The sequence below is a fragment of the Dendrobium catenatum genome, unplaced genomic scaffold (assembly GCF_001605985.2).
Source record: "Dendrobium catenatum unplaced genomic scaffold, ASM160598v2 fragScaff_scaffold_655, whole genome shotgun sequence".
NCBI lineage: Eukaryota > Viridiplantae > Streptophyta > Magnoliopsida > Asparagales > Orchidaceae > Dendrobium > Dendrobium catenatum.
The window spans coordinates 355,949-372,884 of NW_021319117.1; the positions used below are offsets into that span (position 1 = coordinate 355,949).

At 34.2% G+C, this 16,936-nt stretch overlaps 2 protein-coding genes across 3 annotated transcripts; both read right to left on the bottom strand.

Annotated features, from left to right (window-relative positions):
* Window positions 1–187: 187 nt before the first annotated feature.
* Window positions 188–3,005, bottom strand: LOC110104571. Its single transcript, XM_020833739.2, has 3 exons — window positions 2,489–3,005; window positions 2,023–2,091; window positions 188–427 (listed from the first exon to the last, which is right to left on the bottom strand). Exons 1-3 carry the CDS (start codon window positions 2,897–2,899, stop codon window positions 362–364), a joined length of 546 nt encoding a protein of 181 aa, XP_020689398.1. The 5' UTR covers window positions 2,900–3,005; the 3' UTR covers window positions 188–361.
* A 5,249-nt stretch (window positions 3,006–8,254) lies between these two features.
* Window positions 8,255–14,180, bottom strand: LOC110104573 (protein ENHANCED DISEASE RESISTANCE 4). Of its 2 annotated transcripts, none has more exons than XM_020833744.2 (3): window positions 13,911–14,180; window positions 13,359–13,572; window positions 8,255–10,066 (listed from the first exon to the last, which is right to left on the bottom strand). In XM_020833744.2, the coding sequence occupies exons 2-3, from the start codon at window positions 13,474–13,476 to the stop codon at window positions 8,484–8,486; spliced, it is 1,701 nt and encodes a 566-aa protein (XP_020689403.1). In that variant the 5' UTR covers window positions 13,477–13,572; window positions 13,911–14,180; the 3' UTR covers window positions 8,255–8,483. The 2 variants fall into 2 exon arrangements, with proteins under 2 accessions (XP_020689403.1, XP_020689402.1); XM_020833743.2 differs by having other exon boundaries at window positions 13,359–13,577.
* Window positions 14,181–16,936: the final 2,756 nt, after the last annotated feature.

Below are 16,936 nucleotides of genomic sequence, written 5' to 3' on the forward strand. Positions count from 1 at the left end.
TAAATTATTGTTCAAGTTGTCAAAAAAAGTTAGGAGATTATTTTATAAAGCGGTCATTCTGACAGTAGCTTTTCAATCATGCAAGCACATATAAGTGATTTCATAGTTGGCTTCTTTGGGGGCCTTTGGGTGGTATGATTGTAGCATTCCTTGAAGAACCTATGATATACATGAGACTAGAACTGAATTTACAGTAACTCTCCTTCATTAAGCATTCGTTATCAATAGCCTAACAACTGAACACTTTTGATAAAATTCTATTCCACATTTATTACATTAGATGCCACAATGTATAACAATAACAAATTTGGGCATGAACAATGCAAGACAAATGAGAACAAACAAAAAAAAATAGAAATGGTCATTTATTCCTTTTTCTTGGATCCGCAGACTCTGATTTCGTTTTCCCTACAGCATTTCCTATTTCCTGAAATACAAAACAGTTTGGTAAGATTTCCTGCTTCTGATGCACTGTGAATGCGAGAAAATTATTCTGTGCGGAGTCCGAACAGAAAGAACAGCCCGGACATGTGAGTGTACATGATCAGACGGTTCCTCCCATCTAAACTCCCCACAAATTAATTTATCCGAATGATCATTGCCAAGCGATCACAGCTACAGATACCAGCATAAAAAACTTTCATATAAGCACTGAATATAATTTCCTAGGAAGTAAATTTCGCTTTTTTCAGCTTCTCACATAAAAAAGAATCATCATTGCTACAAATACCAAAACAGCAACTTGTAGGCATTCAATATCATTTTCTACAATATAATTTTTCTTGATATTGTGGAAAATCTGTAATGTTGAAGATTTGAATTTTAAAACAACAACAACATCAAGTCTTTAAAAAAAACCATGTAATTGGAAGAAAATGTATAATCTTAGAATTCCTTGAACTAAAGTTACCTAAAAGTTTAGGAAGATCTGCTTGGATGTGGTTTGCACTCCTAAAAATAAAATTTCTACCTCACTAACACCTTCAAAGTTCAAGCATAATTATTTATTAGTTACACAACTGATTTTAGTTTCTATACTTTTAACTTACCTATGATTTTAGATATATATAATAGTTGCAGGTGCAATGCTTCCATTGGATGAGAGAGTTCAATCCATCTCAATTATACATCCATATGAACATCCAACATCCAAGTCTCTCAAAGGGCTTTTTAATTCTTCTTGATATGAGCAAACATGCTTGAATCCATCACAATGAGATGTCAACGAAAATGATAATAATAATTGGTGTTAAGAATTTCATAAATGACATTGAATTCTATTTTAATGACATTGATATTGATCTAATGATCTGCATCTTGACATTTAAATGCCAATCTATTTAATGGTCAAAATAAACGGTAAGATAGCACAAATCTCAAATCTGACTATAACTATTTTACAGTTATCATTTTTTTTTTTTTTTTGAGAAAGCCGGTATCTACCCGCTCCCACCCTTTTAGGAGACGCTTGGCAGCGTAACTAATCCCTCGGCAAGCCTACCAACAGCTAGCCCCACAAGTGCAGGACCCACAGTTATTTTCTCCCAACTTAAAGGGTCGCTCTGCATGAGAGAGGAATCGAACATAAGTTGGGGGGTTCCCAACCATGCTCGCCCACCAATCCAGCTAAACCCGGTGGTGTAAATTGATCATTTTAAATGATATAATATCATTTAGGTAAGATCACACTAAACCAAAAGTACTGCATTTGATAGTTATCATTGTTATTTGAACCACCGTATCTACATTCCATTACACAAATGACATTGAACCAAATGACCCTTCTCTGCAAAGAAATTACTTTTCTTCTTTGTTCCTCTGGTTAATACGCTTCTTTAGTATATTTTCCATTGGAAAAGAACCTTTTTACTACCATGTGAATACTAAATTTAAATGCCTATAAAATGAAAGCAAGGGTTTTATAATTCATGGCATAATATAAGCAAAAGAAATGTGTCCACATAAAATAAGACGGAAATAAAACAAAATAAAATAAAAGGCAGAATTGAAGTGATCACTTGCCTGGAATTGAGCAGCTTGCCATCTCTTTTTCTCTTCCCTTGCTCTGAGAGACATAAACGCTGGTGATTTCTGAAATTTAGCAGCACAAAAAGCATTAGTAAGAAGGGTTCATTTGCTTGCCTGGAGTTAGAAATCATGTTAAAATCATTCAGATTCTATCATTTGGTTGAATATAGCTAAAATCAACATTGATTTCGAACTCTTAAAACTCCTTCAGATCACTCACAAGTAATGTTTTCATTTTCACATACAAAATAAACGAACGGAATAATCATTTTCTTAAAGTGATCTGCTAAAAATGTTGAAAAGTTCATCCAATAAATCACCAAATTTGCTAAAGTGTCAATTTCCCCCACCTTCTTCGGTTGTTTAAAATATGATTCAATATTTCATTATAAATTCACCCATTCCTGCAACAATTTTCCAATTAAAGAAAACAAAACCAAGGCATCGTGAAAGAATTTACCAAACAAGAAGCCCGGTGCGCTTTAGCACGGAACACTCGCCGGATATCCATCTCTGTCATCAAGAGCTCATTCAATCTCCGTTCCGCCGCTCTCATCCACCTTTCGAACGCTGCGTCCATCTCCCTCATCTTTGCTTCCCCCTTCTCCCTCTCCATCAGGAGCCGCTCCGTCCTCAGCCTGGCCACCTCAAACTCCTCCCCAAGCGAAACATCCTCCAGGGAAAGCTTCATTTCCTCACCGCAAACTGAGATTTCAAGATTCTCCTTTCCGGATCGTTCATCGACCGTCAGATTTGACTTCTTAGGGTGTATTGCATCGGAGGCGAGGTTCGCCGGCAAATTTTTGAGTTGGAGTGGTTTCCGGTGGGGTTTTGGGATGGATGGAGGGATTCTAGTGGCTGGAGATGCCATTGATGTGCTAGGATTTTGTTTAATCTTTGGCAGGATAAGAGGAGGAAGAAGACCGATTTTTTCTTTTGAATTTGGGGTTTTTGAAGTTTGAACGCGGCAGCCGGTATGGAAGCGTGGTGGATGCGTAACGGTTATTTTTACCAATAAATAAAAAGCGGACAAATTGTATTGGCTATGGAGTAAAAAAAATGCGTATTGTCAATATTTGCCATTTATTAATATTGAGTGAAGTATTAATAAAATGTATGGCCGTTACTAAATTTGAATTTTGCTCAAAATTAACTCTATTTGAATTTATTGGGAATTCCCTTCAATCAGTTCTGGTTCTTCCGACGATCACCACATCATTATAAATTAAATATTATCTTATTATTCAATCTATTAAAATTAAAATTAATGAAATATGAGTCATTATTTGAATTTTGAGACATCTCATTATTTTTTTGTATGAAATTTAGTATATGTAGATACCAAAAATTTTATTTTTTTAGAGTAGGCTAAAATAATTTAAATGTATTTAAGTATGAATAGAGTCATGATCCTCAGTGTGAAGGTTGATTTTATTTCTACTCACATCCTATATTGAGCTCTCTCAAGAACACCTCTTTAAACGTGAAAGCTCGAAAACCCCAACTTTCAAATTCAATGGATTCAAGCAAATATCTAACTAAAGCTTCATTTAGAACAACTTTCTTCATGTTTTTTTAAAGTAATTTTTTAGTACAAAAATTTTTTTGAGCGTAAAATTAAGCTCAATAAAATTTGTGTACTAAAAATTTACTTTAGAAAAAAATAAGTAAATTGTCCCAAAGGAATCCTAAATCTTCTTTGATAAGTTAACATGAAATCTTAATTATTTTCAACATGCTTCACTCAAGACAAAATGTATATGAGTTTGCTTTGATTTATTTTAATGTATTCAAGCTGATTTTAAATTAAAATTTAAATGAGCATTAATATAAAATATTGAATATTTAATACACAATATAATATTTATATTTATATATAATTAATTAAAATCAAACTAGTCAAACCAAAATCAAAATATTTCTAATTAAGTGAATTTAAAATCGAGCTCAAGCATAAAAAATATTAAATTGAATGAGCTGTTGCCATACTACACCATTGAAATGGTCAGCCGGCAAATTTGAAATATTTATAATTTTGATGGTCTGTTCTTTAGTCTTATTACGCATCAACCTTCCCTCGCCATTTGTTCGGGTCAAAACATTTAAATATTTTTTTTTCTATTTTTATTTATTGGGGGTATTTTTTTATTTATTTTTAAGTGTGAGCCCATTATTTTAGAGATTTGGTTGGTGGTCAGCAAAGGTGGGACCAAATCATAAGCTTCTATCAGGCTTGACTTGGCCTTTGGAGCTAAACAAATTTTGTTGATCAGTAACCTTATTTGCTTTCCACATGGCCCTAAGCTTTTTGCCTAGATGGCCACTATGACCTCCTATATTCCCTTGGTATATTTGGTTTGAAGGACTTTGAAATAATGAAAATATATTTTATTTTATCATTGAATTCTTATCTATTTATATATTTGTTGTGTGCTGAAATATCAATGGAGCTAGTTTTATACGAAGATCTGTCACATATATAGATAAAATAGAATGATGTAGGAGATATTAGAGTTTTTTATATAACAGACTGCGAAAATGAAAATTATGGGGCGTATGTACTTGAAGTTCTAGAAGTCTATTTTTTTCCTATAATTAGAGAAGATGAGATTACACAGTTAGGAGTCCTTGCTTTGTCTCATATAGTTGTAGCAGAGATTGTAGGAGAAGTACAAGAGAGATGATGATCACAATCAGATTATGTTAGTCAAATGACGAGAATTAGGCATTGGTTGTCAGGTGATGATGGTTGGGAGTGATAGTCATGCAATGTTAACAAGACAATTATAATCGAGCAACTACAGTGGGGTGATGTTAGTTAAATAACAGGAAACAAACTATAATAACTGAGCGGTATTGGTCAGGCAACAACAATAGAGTGATGGTGGTCCGCCAATGATATAGGGTAAAGATGGTGGTTGGCTGTAATCGTCGGCATTGAATATCAGATAGATCTCTAGTTTTTCAAATCTCTAAGATCTTTGAAATATCATATTTTTGGTCAACTTCATGTGAAGAATGTGAGTCTATTATAACATTTTTGATAGTGATATATTAGTAAATGTAGTCAAAATTTTGTAACACTATTATTGATTGGTCAATATTAATTATTTGGTTATAGATTATTTATTCCGCATCTAAGTGCATGAATTAAATACCTTCAAATCAAATGATCTTCGGCTCATTGGATTCATTTCATTGAGCCGTTGATTTAACTATAAGCATGAAATATTTTGAGATAGTTTGGTCTTTCAATTAATGTCTATAAGTTTCTAATTATACATAAATTACTCAATTTCGATTCATATGGACTTAGATTGAATCACCTTTGATGTTGTTGAGTTCATCTTTTTGAGTCATTAAGTTCAATTATAAGTTTGTTGAAATCAAAGTTCATTACCCTAAATTTAATTCTAAAAAAAATTTGATATAAAATAATGTATGCAAATTCATGCTAATTAAGTGGAATTTTTAGATACATATCATTTGGATCTTATTTTTGAATGTTGAAGCTTATGTCGTTTAAAAATATATATTAAGTTTTCTATGATATTCACTGTGTAAACTAGAATGTAACAAGCTTTGAGATCTGATGTGTGGTGAAAGCTTTGGCGCTAAATGCACAGGGACTAAGGGTCTGAATTTTCATATCTATTTTTGATGGGAGGTCTAAGAGCCTATGGGAAATCTGTTACTTTCTGCTATGATATATAAAATACTTATTTATTTATTTTAGTGCGCAGATTGCTTTACTTCAGTTATTTGTAATTTATATTATTCTAAGTATGATAAATTTCTTAAAAACTATCTTTACATTCAATTAAATGCATAATGGATAAATTATCAAAAATTTAGATCTATGGATGTGACATATTGAGCTACACTGGCTCATACATTATGCATTCTATTTTAGATTTAGGGAAAGGGAAGGAACTGGTTGAGTAGTTTTGGTTTTAGATTCTGATCTGTTTGAGTATGTATATGTATTTTTGTATTTTTTGTGCTGTCATGATTATTTGTTTATTTCCTATGTTCTAATTTATAGTCATATATTGTAGGTAGTAGACTTTTTCATAAATACATGGATGATGAATAAAAAATAAATTATTGATGAGTTTGTTTTGTTCTTCTTAATGTAAGTTTATTAGAAGATCTGTAGTCTGTGTAATTTAAAATAAAATCTTAAAAGTCTATAAAACTTAGATCATGAGCTGGCATATCTAAATTCAACATAATTTGATCTATGGTCCTATTGAGTTTGGTTGTCACACTATATATGTGGATTTAATATATTTCATTATGCACTAATATTTAAGCTTGAATGATACTACAACAACAACAACATCAAGCCTTTGTCTCACTACTTGGGGTCGGCTGCATGAATCCTTTTTCTCCATTGTGTCATATTAAAAGTCAAATTCTCATTTAAATCTAATAAAGATGATGACAATCAAATGATAGTTAATGGATTATAATGATTTTACGACAATGGTCAGATAAAGATTGTTGGCAGACGTAAGTCGATCAATGAATGTTAGATAATGTAAGGAGATGACAATAGTTGGCATTGGTCGTCAACATCAAATATCAATTAAAGTCTTAGAGTTATATTTAGACCTTTGTGATCTCTCCAAAATCAAGTTAGGTCGCTTTCATGATAAATGAAATTTTTAGAAATTCATCTTAACTACAGTCCTTCAACCTCTGTGGGCTTACAATCCTCCATCAATCATAGATTGACAACTTTACTATGATCATTCTGACTTCCATCGCCCCGTCTACTCTCCTTCTAACCACAATCGCTTAAGTATGTTCTTCCTCTAATTATCGCCATTTTATGTGCTCAAACCATCTAAGGCGACTCTCTCTAATCTTATCTTCAAATAGAGCTACTCCAACCTTATCACGTATATGCTCATTTTGGAACCTATCTCTAAGGGTAAAGCCACTCATCCACCAGAGTATTCTCATCTCTGCAACACTATGAACAACAGATGATATCTAAAGCATGTACTCTTATTAACGACTTGCTCGCCCGAAGTCACAATCCCCTCACTAGGTCTAGTACTCCAACTTCCTCTCTAGTCGTATCAACATGAATAATATCATCAGCAAAAAGCATACACCAAGGTACATCCTCTTGAAAATGTCTAGATTTGTAGATGATTGTTTTGAGGAAAAGAAAAATATAGATGTTTTGTTCCGCTGTGTTTGATGATTCATAGTAGCTCTGTGTCTGTTTGAGTTAAATAATTTGGAAGATTCAGTTCCGAACCAAATTCCATAACCAGATCCTGGTCAGTAAGTCAGTCCGTTTCGTTCCGGTCGCGACCCGGTGCGAGCGGGATCCGTCCCGGATCGGGTCGGGTCGTGACACATCCTCTTGCAAATGTCTAATGAAAAAAAAAATGAAAAAAGAAAAACAATGGATTATCCTAATAACAGAGGCGGAAGACGGGGCGAATGTCGACAAACTAGGTCGAAGTCCGTTGGGTGTAGGGTCGGTCTCGACAGCGGCGAGGTTCGGCTGAGGCGATGGAGGCGAGCTAAGAGAAGGGAAACGACATCAGAAAAAAGCATACACTAAGGTACATCCTCTTGCAAATGTCTAGTGAGAAAATCAACGGAAGAAAAAAAAGGTGGATTATCCTCAAAACAGCGGAAGTCAACGATACAAGGAATTCTGTATCGATTTCTGGCATATATATACGCCGGCCTTTCCGGGGGACAATAGGCTGGTTCTCTCAGTCGTTTCATTTTCGGCGTATGTAGCGATGGTTGTTCCACCGGAATTACCGGCGTAATAATACGCTGGTACTTCTAGAGTATTTAATGCCAGAATAAGTGAGAGGAAGCGACGTAACTACCATCTACTTTTCCGCCAGTGGTGCGCCGGATAGTACACTGGAAAGGTTTCCGGTGTATTCTATATGTTGGAAAGTTTTTACCGATGTGCAAATTACCTTCATATGGAAATCCAACGAAAATGTGACGGAAAAGCAATTTTTTCGTTGAAATTTTATCTTTACCGACGTATTCTATCCGCTGATAATAACGGGGTTTCCTGTTGTGAAAATGAAGCTTGTTGCAACCTAACCAAATAGGAGAACGAATTCACTAAGTTTCTTGCAAAACAAGCATTTACCAATGCTCATTTCAATACAACTCATTTCTATAACTAAGATCAATGCAACTCATTTTCTGACCTAAGATCCAAACACCAAAATGAAAAAAAATTGGCACTTTATGTAATAACAAAAAATTACAACATATAAGAGCAGTTATAGAACTTCCATAACTACAAAAGGGAAGGGGCCATGGGTTATCCTGGATGCATGAATCATAAATCAATTAAATGTAAGTAAAATCTATATATCGAAATTAACAATATATACTCAACACGAATTTTAAAGACTGACCAATATCAGACTGGCATTGCCACAAATTTGCAGGGCCTAAGTTCTCTTAACTCCACTCTTCATGCTGCGTGGATGTGATTGTTTTCTCTTGTTCAAAATCTTTGGTGAATAATCTCCCTCTTCAACTTTTACAGAATCAAAATAAGCCTCATCTTCTGAATACCGCAGAGGCAAATTTTTGTGCCTTTCTTCTTCATAGCGTCTATAAGAATCTGGCATTGCTGGCTCTGAACTTTCATATCCTTCATCAACATCAGTAACCTGATATAGCACCTCAGTTGCTGAAAAGTACCCCATGAGTTGGTGCAGCGGAGGAAGTAATTCTTGCTCACAGTTTCTTACTCGCAAGGAATTTTCTGGTTTAAGTGATTCATTGCCTGCAGAATGAGAAGATTGAAGCACTTGTGGACAACTTTTAGAAGCAGCAAAGTTGTTTGATATTGAGCAGTCCTTAGCAGGAAATTGCAGTACTAGGATTTTTGAACAAGAGCCACATTGAAGTTTATTTGATCCCTTTTTCGAGATGAAAAAGTCCATAGGCAATCGAAGCAGTTCAAAGCATTGGCTGCATATCACAAATGGCGCACCATTGGAAATTGGCAAGCATTGGCGCCTTGTCTGATACTTTTTGTCTTTCATCTTCAACTTTTCAACTTCTTCAATTAAAAAGCATTGGTGGATATTACAGGCACAACTACACTTAGAGCTACGGCAGCAGGAGCTAGGCGATGGATGTGAAGAGCATTGGTGATGACCAATATTAAGATTTCTGAGATCATACATGTTGCTCGATAGTTCAATTCGGTCTTGTTTCCGAGTTCTCGATGCATTCGAAATGAATGTTGGTCCCCTGAAATGAGATGTTTGGTTCGTCTCAAACTCAACTCGACTTGAAAATGGAAGAGACTCAACTGAAGCTCGTTGTTTGTATGTAGGATGATGGTTTCTTAAAAACTGTAGCTTTCTAATTGGACAAGCATTGTCTTCATCTGCGCTTTCATTACTATTAGTTCTTGATTTCAGTGGAGTTCTATTGAATTCATGTTCACCCTGAACATTATCTTCTTCTCCTTCCTTTGATATGTTACTGACTAATTTTGAAAACCTTTGAAGTCTGAAAGTTCTCATAGACATCAAGTGATTCTTATTGAGAATATGATCAACAGAAGCATCATCAATTGAAGAGATGCTAGCCTCATAAGCATATGACCTTCTATTAGTCTGTGATTTTAAATCGGTTGAAACATTGCCCAAAGTAGAAGTAAAATTGAGAGCAGTTGAAGATGATTTTAGCTGATCTTGCGACTTTGAGTTATCAAAGCTAAATTGAGCAGGTCTCAGCTGGTTTCCATTTTCTTCATCTTTATGGAGAAATTTCATATTTTTATCAGGGCTTTCATTTTGTTTCCATTTAAGATGAAATGACGATGTTTCATCCCTATCTGCATGAGTGATGGAGAGTGCTTTTTCATAAAAAATACTCTCATTATTTGAGGAAGGCAAAGAGCACAAGTTTGAAGAGGGAAGGACTGGCTGCTCTGAACTGTGCAACGGAGTATTACTGGATTTACTGCCAGATCTTGAGGTGGCACTCTTTCTAGTCACACCAGAACCTTTAGCTGCATTTAAAGAATAAAAGATTTCTTTTGTTATCTGTTTAATGGAACTTAATCATGATCTTTCTTACGTGTGTTATTTTAGTTAAATTTACTTGTACAGTAATAGATTATATTTGTCATTCGTTTGATGCGCTTGCACAGAAATTTAGAGGACTGAGTCTCCGTGAACTTAGAGAGGTGCAAATTGAAATATAATCATCAAATTCACAATTCCCTATAATGACGTTATATTAATTTTGTGCGTGGATATTTCTTTTAGACTTGAGGCTAAGTGATTAAATAGAGAAGTAGCTCTAGAGTTCTATAAGATAAAAATGGAGGGTTGAATGTAGATATTAAAGATCTATATATTGGGCTACGTTGAATGAATATGAATGGTTAGGTGAGAAAGAAGTCTTAGATAGCTAAGTGGAGCATATTAAAAATGAGAATGGACTATAGATGCATTACAAACTTAGTAAGGGTATCGTTGGGAGTGAAACAAAAGGAAATCAAACTTTGGTCAATTCCACTACTAGTCAAACTCTTTTTAACCATGAACTTAGCTTATAGCATCGATTAAAAAGGCGTTCGAGGCGGAAGCCTCGAGGCGCGCCTCGAATCGAGGCGGAGGTCGGGCGAACTTAGGCTTAAGCCTCGAACGTTCAAGCGAGGCTTACGCCTTTTTCCATGGAGGCGTACGCCTCACCGCGTGAGTTTGTAAGTATATTGACCGAGCGGTGAGAGTCGTATAAGAGTCGAGTATTAAGGTAACATACATGCTTCTGCTTCGGGTGAGAACTGAAAGGCGAACTCCGTCGACCTCGACGACCACAGTTCGGTCGAGTTCAAACATACCTGGAGGCGATCGAAGGTAACGATTTATTACTTCTTCTCTTTCTTCCCGTAATCTTCCCGTCATTTGCTTCATGTCTCGCTTCTTCTTCTCCAGCTTCCTGTACCGTTATTTGCTTCATGTCTCGCTTCATCAGATTGTACATGCTCGGTACCGCTCAATACATGCTCGGTACCGCTTAGTACATGCTCGGTACTGAGCTAGTACCCCTCGGTACCGAGCAAGTACATGCTCGGTACTTAGCGGTACATGCTCGGTACCGAGCAAGTACACGCTCGGTACCGAGCCAGTACACGCTCGGTACCGAGCCAGTACACGCTCGGTACTGAACCGGACACGCTCGGTGAGCCAGTACCGCTCGGTACCGAGTAGTACATGCTCGGTACACACTCGGTACTGAGCGGTACATGCTCGGTACACGCTCGGTACTGAACGGTACACGCTCGGTACTGAACGGTACATGCTCGGTATGCTCGGTATTGAGCATATATAATAAGCAGAATTTCAAAATTAGTCTTATAATATAATTTTGTTCCGGGGGCAGCCCCTTGACCCCGCGACCTGACCGGACAGGTCAAACCCTGCTAGGAGGCAGCGCCCCCTTGGACCCCCGGCAGACTGGTATATTTTTGTATTCATGTTGTTTTATTATTGGTATTTGGTAGTACAAATATTTGTTAAAATATATCCTATTGTTAGCACGACTAGTGGCACAAAAAGAAAAGATCTTGCATGAAAATATGAAACTCAAGTTGAAGTGTCAGCACTTGGACCCCCGGCAGACTGGTTTATTTTTGTATTCATGTTATTTTATTATTGGTAGTACAAATAATTGTTATTTTTGTTATTTTTTGTCATTATTTAAAATTTTAAATTAATTTATTTTAATCGTTTTGAGGCTTATGCCTCGCCTCGCCTCGCTTCGCTTAGAAAAAACGTATCGATTCCCGATTTCGCCTTTTAAAACCTTGGCTTATAGGTGAGAGCTAAGCTAAGTTAGATCAACAAGTTTCTACCAACCGAGTTTTGAATCTATCCACACATTTATCAGTATTAGATTTAATGGAGAAAATATACTTATATTCGAGTGGTCAATTTCCTTTTAAGTCCAATGATTTCTCAAGTGCCATTGCTTTTAAGGTCACCAATTTTTTCCAACATAACACACTTCCAATAGGATTGTCCAAGAGCTTCATGAATGTTGTTAGAAAGTTTAATTTTTATTAATGATGTAACATGGGAATAATAAGTAGGAGCTAACTTGTCATGTGACACAAAGTTGTTGACATGTTGTGTGGTACAAGATCTAACATATCTACTAACTAACATAGGTTGATTAAGTTCATAAAAGTTAGTGCAATAGTTTTATTATTGATGTAGAGTTGAGGTGTCTAGATTTAATTTAGAATCATGGCTCTATCGACTAGGTGTTTGGTCTGTCCACTTTAAATTTTGTATATATGGATCAATGCTAGATTCCAACTCAAAGTAGGTACTTTGTTTGCTACTAGCCATGGAGAGAGAAGAATGTGATAAAATGAGAGAAAAAAGAGGAGCTAAAGAAATTGCTCGAATACCACATAAGGACAAGATAAATACTTTATTGATTTAATTCTCCGCCAATTCTAGAGTGCAAGCTATATTTATTAAAGATAGAGGGGAGGTGATCCATGATTTTTTCATAGACAACAAATAAATCTTTTTCTAAACAAGAATAACTAGAGAATAAAAATCTATAATATGATTTGAAAAATTGAATTTAGATCTTTATTGTATTTAATAATACACCAAAGAAAAGAATAATGTCTTAGATCAGTGAGCTAAATGGGATTGTATAAGTAAGCTGGATTATACAAAAGATGGGAAACCTGTGGATAAGGGTTCAAATGATGGGGAATCTGTGGATTCGAGTAACATCCAATATGTAATAGAGTGGTTTTGAACATGCACAAAAAACTTAGAATAAATATCAATAAACATATGTGTAAAATAAATCTCAAAGGATAATGACTAAAAAATGGTAGACCTAAGTAACATAAATAGAAGTTATGCTAAAAATAACATAAAAAACATCTAAAAACACCCGTTGGAAATGAATAAAAATTGACTGATCCTAAGCTCAACCCTTGACAGTTTGAGAAAAAGCTAATGATAATGTTGTTGTTGTTAATGATGATTTTGTATTCATTCCAACATTATCAACTCTGCCAATTCTCTCTACGGCTTTGTTTGGGACTGCTTTTTTATTGCTTCTTAAACCAGTTTTTTAGTACAAAATTTTTAATTTTTGTATTAAAAAGCTGCTTGAAGAAGCAGCAAAAAAGCTGTCCCAAAGAAAGCCTACATCTACTCCCGCTTAACTTTCTTGAGCTTGACAAACGAAATGAAGAGAACCAACCAAAAAAGAACTTTCTTGAAAAAAAAGATAAATGGTTGGCATAATAAGGATCAACTTACCATGGAGCACTGCACTACAAGCACCACATTTGTAAACAGGAATATCAGCAAATTCTGTGAGAAGCTTGGAACATTTTGGGCATCTAACAATCCGGAAGATCGAAACTGTGCCAGCCATCCCAATCTAGAAACCTCAAGCTTTAGGTCCTTAAGATCGCAATAAGAAGACATTAACTTCAAAACTATTATTCCCTTGCATTTTCTTTCTGCTGATCTGATCTGCACCAAAATACAGCGTAATGGGTGTAATAATAGAATGATTTTGTAATAATCATCAGTTAGGATCCTTTAATCCAAAAGAAAGAGGACATTGTAATATATAATTATAAAAGATTCTGACAGTTGAGAAATATGAAAAAAAGCAAAACTAAACTGTAAACTGGATTGTTGAATTTGGAAAACAAACTAAAATCAGATTTGTTTAAACTCTATCGATGAAGAAGTCTTAATTGAGAAAGAAAATTGAACTATTCATTACTAAATTTTCATGAAAACTATTTAGTTTCAGCTTGGAGTTGACCAGAAGAGAATGAGAGGAAACAAGGGCTTTACCTTGGAAGTAGAAATCTGCAAACCCTACCCTTTCCTGTTCTTACGTCCAGAAGCTGGAATCACAGCAAAATGAAGAGAAGAAAGGATTAGAATAAAGTATGAACAACTAACTAAGAAGTGGCAGACCAATTTAATCTTTATAAAAGAATGGAAGGTGATAGAATCCATTAAAGCCTTCTCTTTCCTTGCTTTCTCTCCCCTTCTGGTTGGCTTCTTTGGCCAAAAGCAGGAGAATTGGGTGATAGCTGTGGCCCATAGCCTACCTTTTTTTAATTTTTTAAATAATGCAAAATTTAGGATCCATTTGGTATGCCTATAATTTTTTATAAAATTAAATGTAATGCTGTTGTAGGGAAAAAATATTTTTTAAGAGCTGTTGTAAAAGTAGCTTAATAGTATTAAAATTTGTTAAAAACAGTGAAAAAATAGTAGTCATAAAAATTATTATAGCATTAAGAAACTTTTCTAAATGAAGGCTTCGTTTAGAACGGTTTTTTCATTGCTTTCTAAAATAGAGTTTTAGTACAAAAATAAAAAAAATTGTATTAAAACTCCATTTTAGAAAGCAATAAAAAAGCCGTCTCAAACGAAGCTGAAGACTTCATTTGGGACGACTTTCTTAGGGTCTCTTAAAACAGTTTTATAGTATACAAATTTTAATTTTTAAATTAGAAAGATGTATTTAGAAGCAATAAAAAAGTCGTCTCAAACGAAGCCGAAGCTTTTAGGATGACTTTTTTATTGCTTTCTAAAACAACTTTTTAACATACAAATTTATTGAATATGAAATTTTTGTACGAGAAAGTTGCTTTAAAAAATAGTCAGAAAACCATCCTAAATGAAACATTAATGCCAATAATAACTTTCAAAATCCAATGAATGGCCAGCTTAAGGTGCTGTATCAGAAGTGAGAGAATTATTATGTGAAATAATATTTTTGTAAATTATTATAAGCATTCTAACTCTTTTATCTTTTAAATAATAATTCTTTTATAATTATTATATTTTAGCAGATGTGGTTGTAAGAAATTATTTTTTGTTGTATAAATTTTTGAGAAACAAGCAATAAATAGGCACCGCTTGAGGAAGAAATATATGATAAGGTGCTGACACCGCTTGAGCATAACTTTCAGCTACTTATGTGATAGAGATACCAATCATAAAAAAGAAAAAAAAAAAAAAAAATATTCTCCTTTATATGAGTAAGGTGCCATAAATAGGAACAATTATTACGTCCTCCGACCGAATGTAGAGCTACATCCGATCGGAGCTAAAATTGTGTCAAAAAACGAGAAATACCGAGCAAATACCGAGCAATACCAAATAATAACGAGGAATACCATCATGTGAAGACTCAATACCGAGTTATACCGAGCTATACCGAGCAATACCGAGTTATACAAAAAAATACCGAGTTTTTCTCAGTATTTTTTTGTATAACTCGGTATAGCTTGGTATAACTCGGTATTGGGTCTTCACATAATGGTATTCCTCATTATTACCAAATAATGCCTAGCAATACCGAGCAAATACCGAGTTTTTTGGAGGGATTTTAGTGCCGACCGGACGTTCCTCTACTTACGTTCACCGAACCAAATAAAAGTTCCAAAAATAGACAATTGCCCTTCATTATCGGTTAAGGGGATCAATGAATTAGTTTTACTTATATAAATGAATAAATTGTGCTAAAAAATCAAACACACACAAAAAAGAGTGAAAATACATTGAGGGCAAAAAAATTGAAGGTTAATTATGCACTTGGTCTCTAATTAATCATATTGTACAACATATATCCTACAATGCAATATTACTAAGATAATTTTTTGAAAATTAGAAAATCAAGCGATATTAAATAATAAAAAATTAAAATCAAATTTTGAAATAACAAATCATATTGTATGATATCATCCAATATGATTTGTTATTTGAAATTAAACTTTCCATTTTTTTTTAATTTCTAGAAATAGGTAAATTCAAATTTTGATCAGTTTGTACTAGATGAATATGTTTGTACTAAAAAACATTTAAACATCTTGTTTAAATATTTACCTATTTTAGGACATAAAATCAAAAAGTCGAATCGGAATATATTTCATACTATATGATCAATATTATACATGTCGAGCAAACAAAGAGCTTTTTGGAGGATCTTTGTAAGCTATTTGTTCAAGCTAGATGATTTTATGCTCTGAAGCAAAAAAAAAATTGAACTAATTGAAATGTATGATCCATATGGTTCAGTCATATCTAATAAAAAATAATTTTCAAAATTTTAGAGAGCTTATATTAATCATATTGTACAATCTATGGACCATACTGTACAATCATGGCAACAATTGTCATAAACAACTTATTTAGGATTTTTTTTAGAGCCTTAACTATAAATATCAAAACCTAAGAATTCTAGAGTGCTTTAGATTGAGTTTTTTTTTTTTTAATCTTGACATGAGAGGTTAAGAGCTTGTGTGAGCTTTTAGAGAGAAACTTTCAAGAGGGTTTTAAGCGAGAGATTAGAGAGACTTTGAGAGATTTTTTGGGATAGATCAAAACAGTGGGTGAAATATTCACCAAAGATTTCCTAGTCAAATCTACTTCGTTCCTTCCTTTATTTATTGTAAAGGTTCTTGTGATAAGAGTTCTGGTGAGTCATGGTGGGAAGACTTGGATCTAGTTGAGGAGGCTAAGGAGAAGTGACTTTTTGAGGAGAAAAGTGGTGTAGGGTTTCTCCATTACCCACGAAGGAGAGTGATTTCTTTACCTTGTTGGGAGTAGGAGACAGGTTTCTAACAATTGATCATCAAAGAAAATTTAGTATCTCTAAATGATGCATTCTTCCCTCCAATATTAAATATAATAGATATCTCTCATTCTCATCACCATCAATAATTTTTAATAAAGTTAATGGATCAAATTCCTAGCAGCTATGATTCAGGAGATTTGAAGAACTAACTAAAGAGGGATCTATGACCCTTAACCATGAGATCATTTGCTTTATATTGCTTAACTATTTTCTCCATCATACTCTT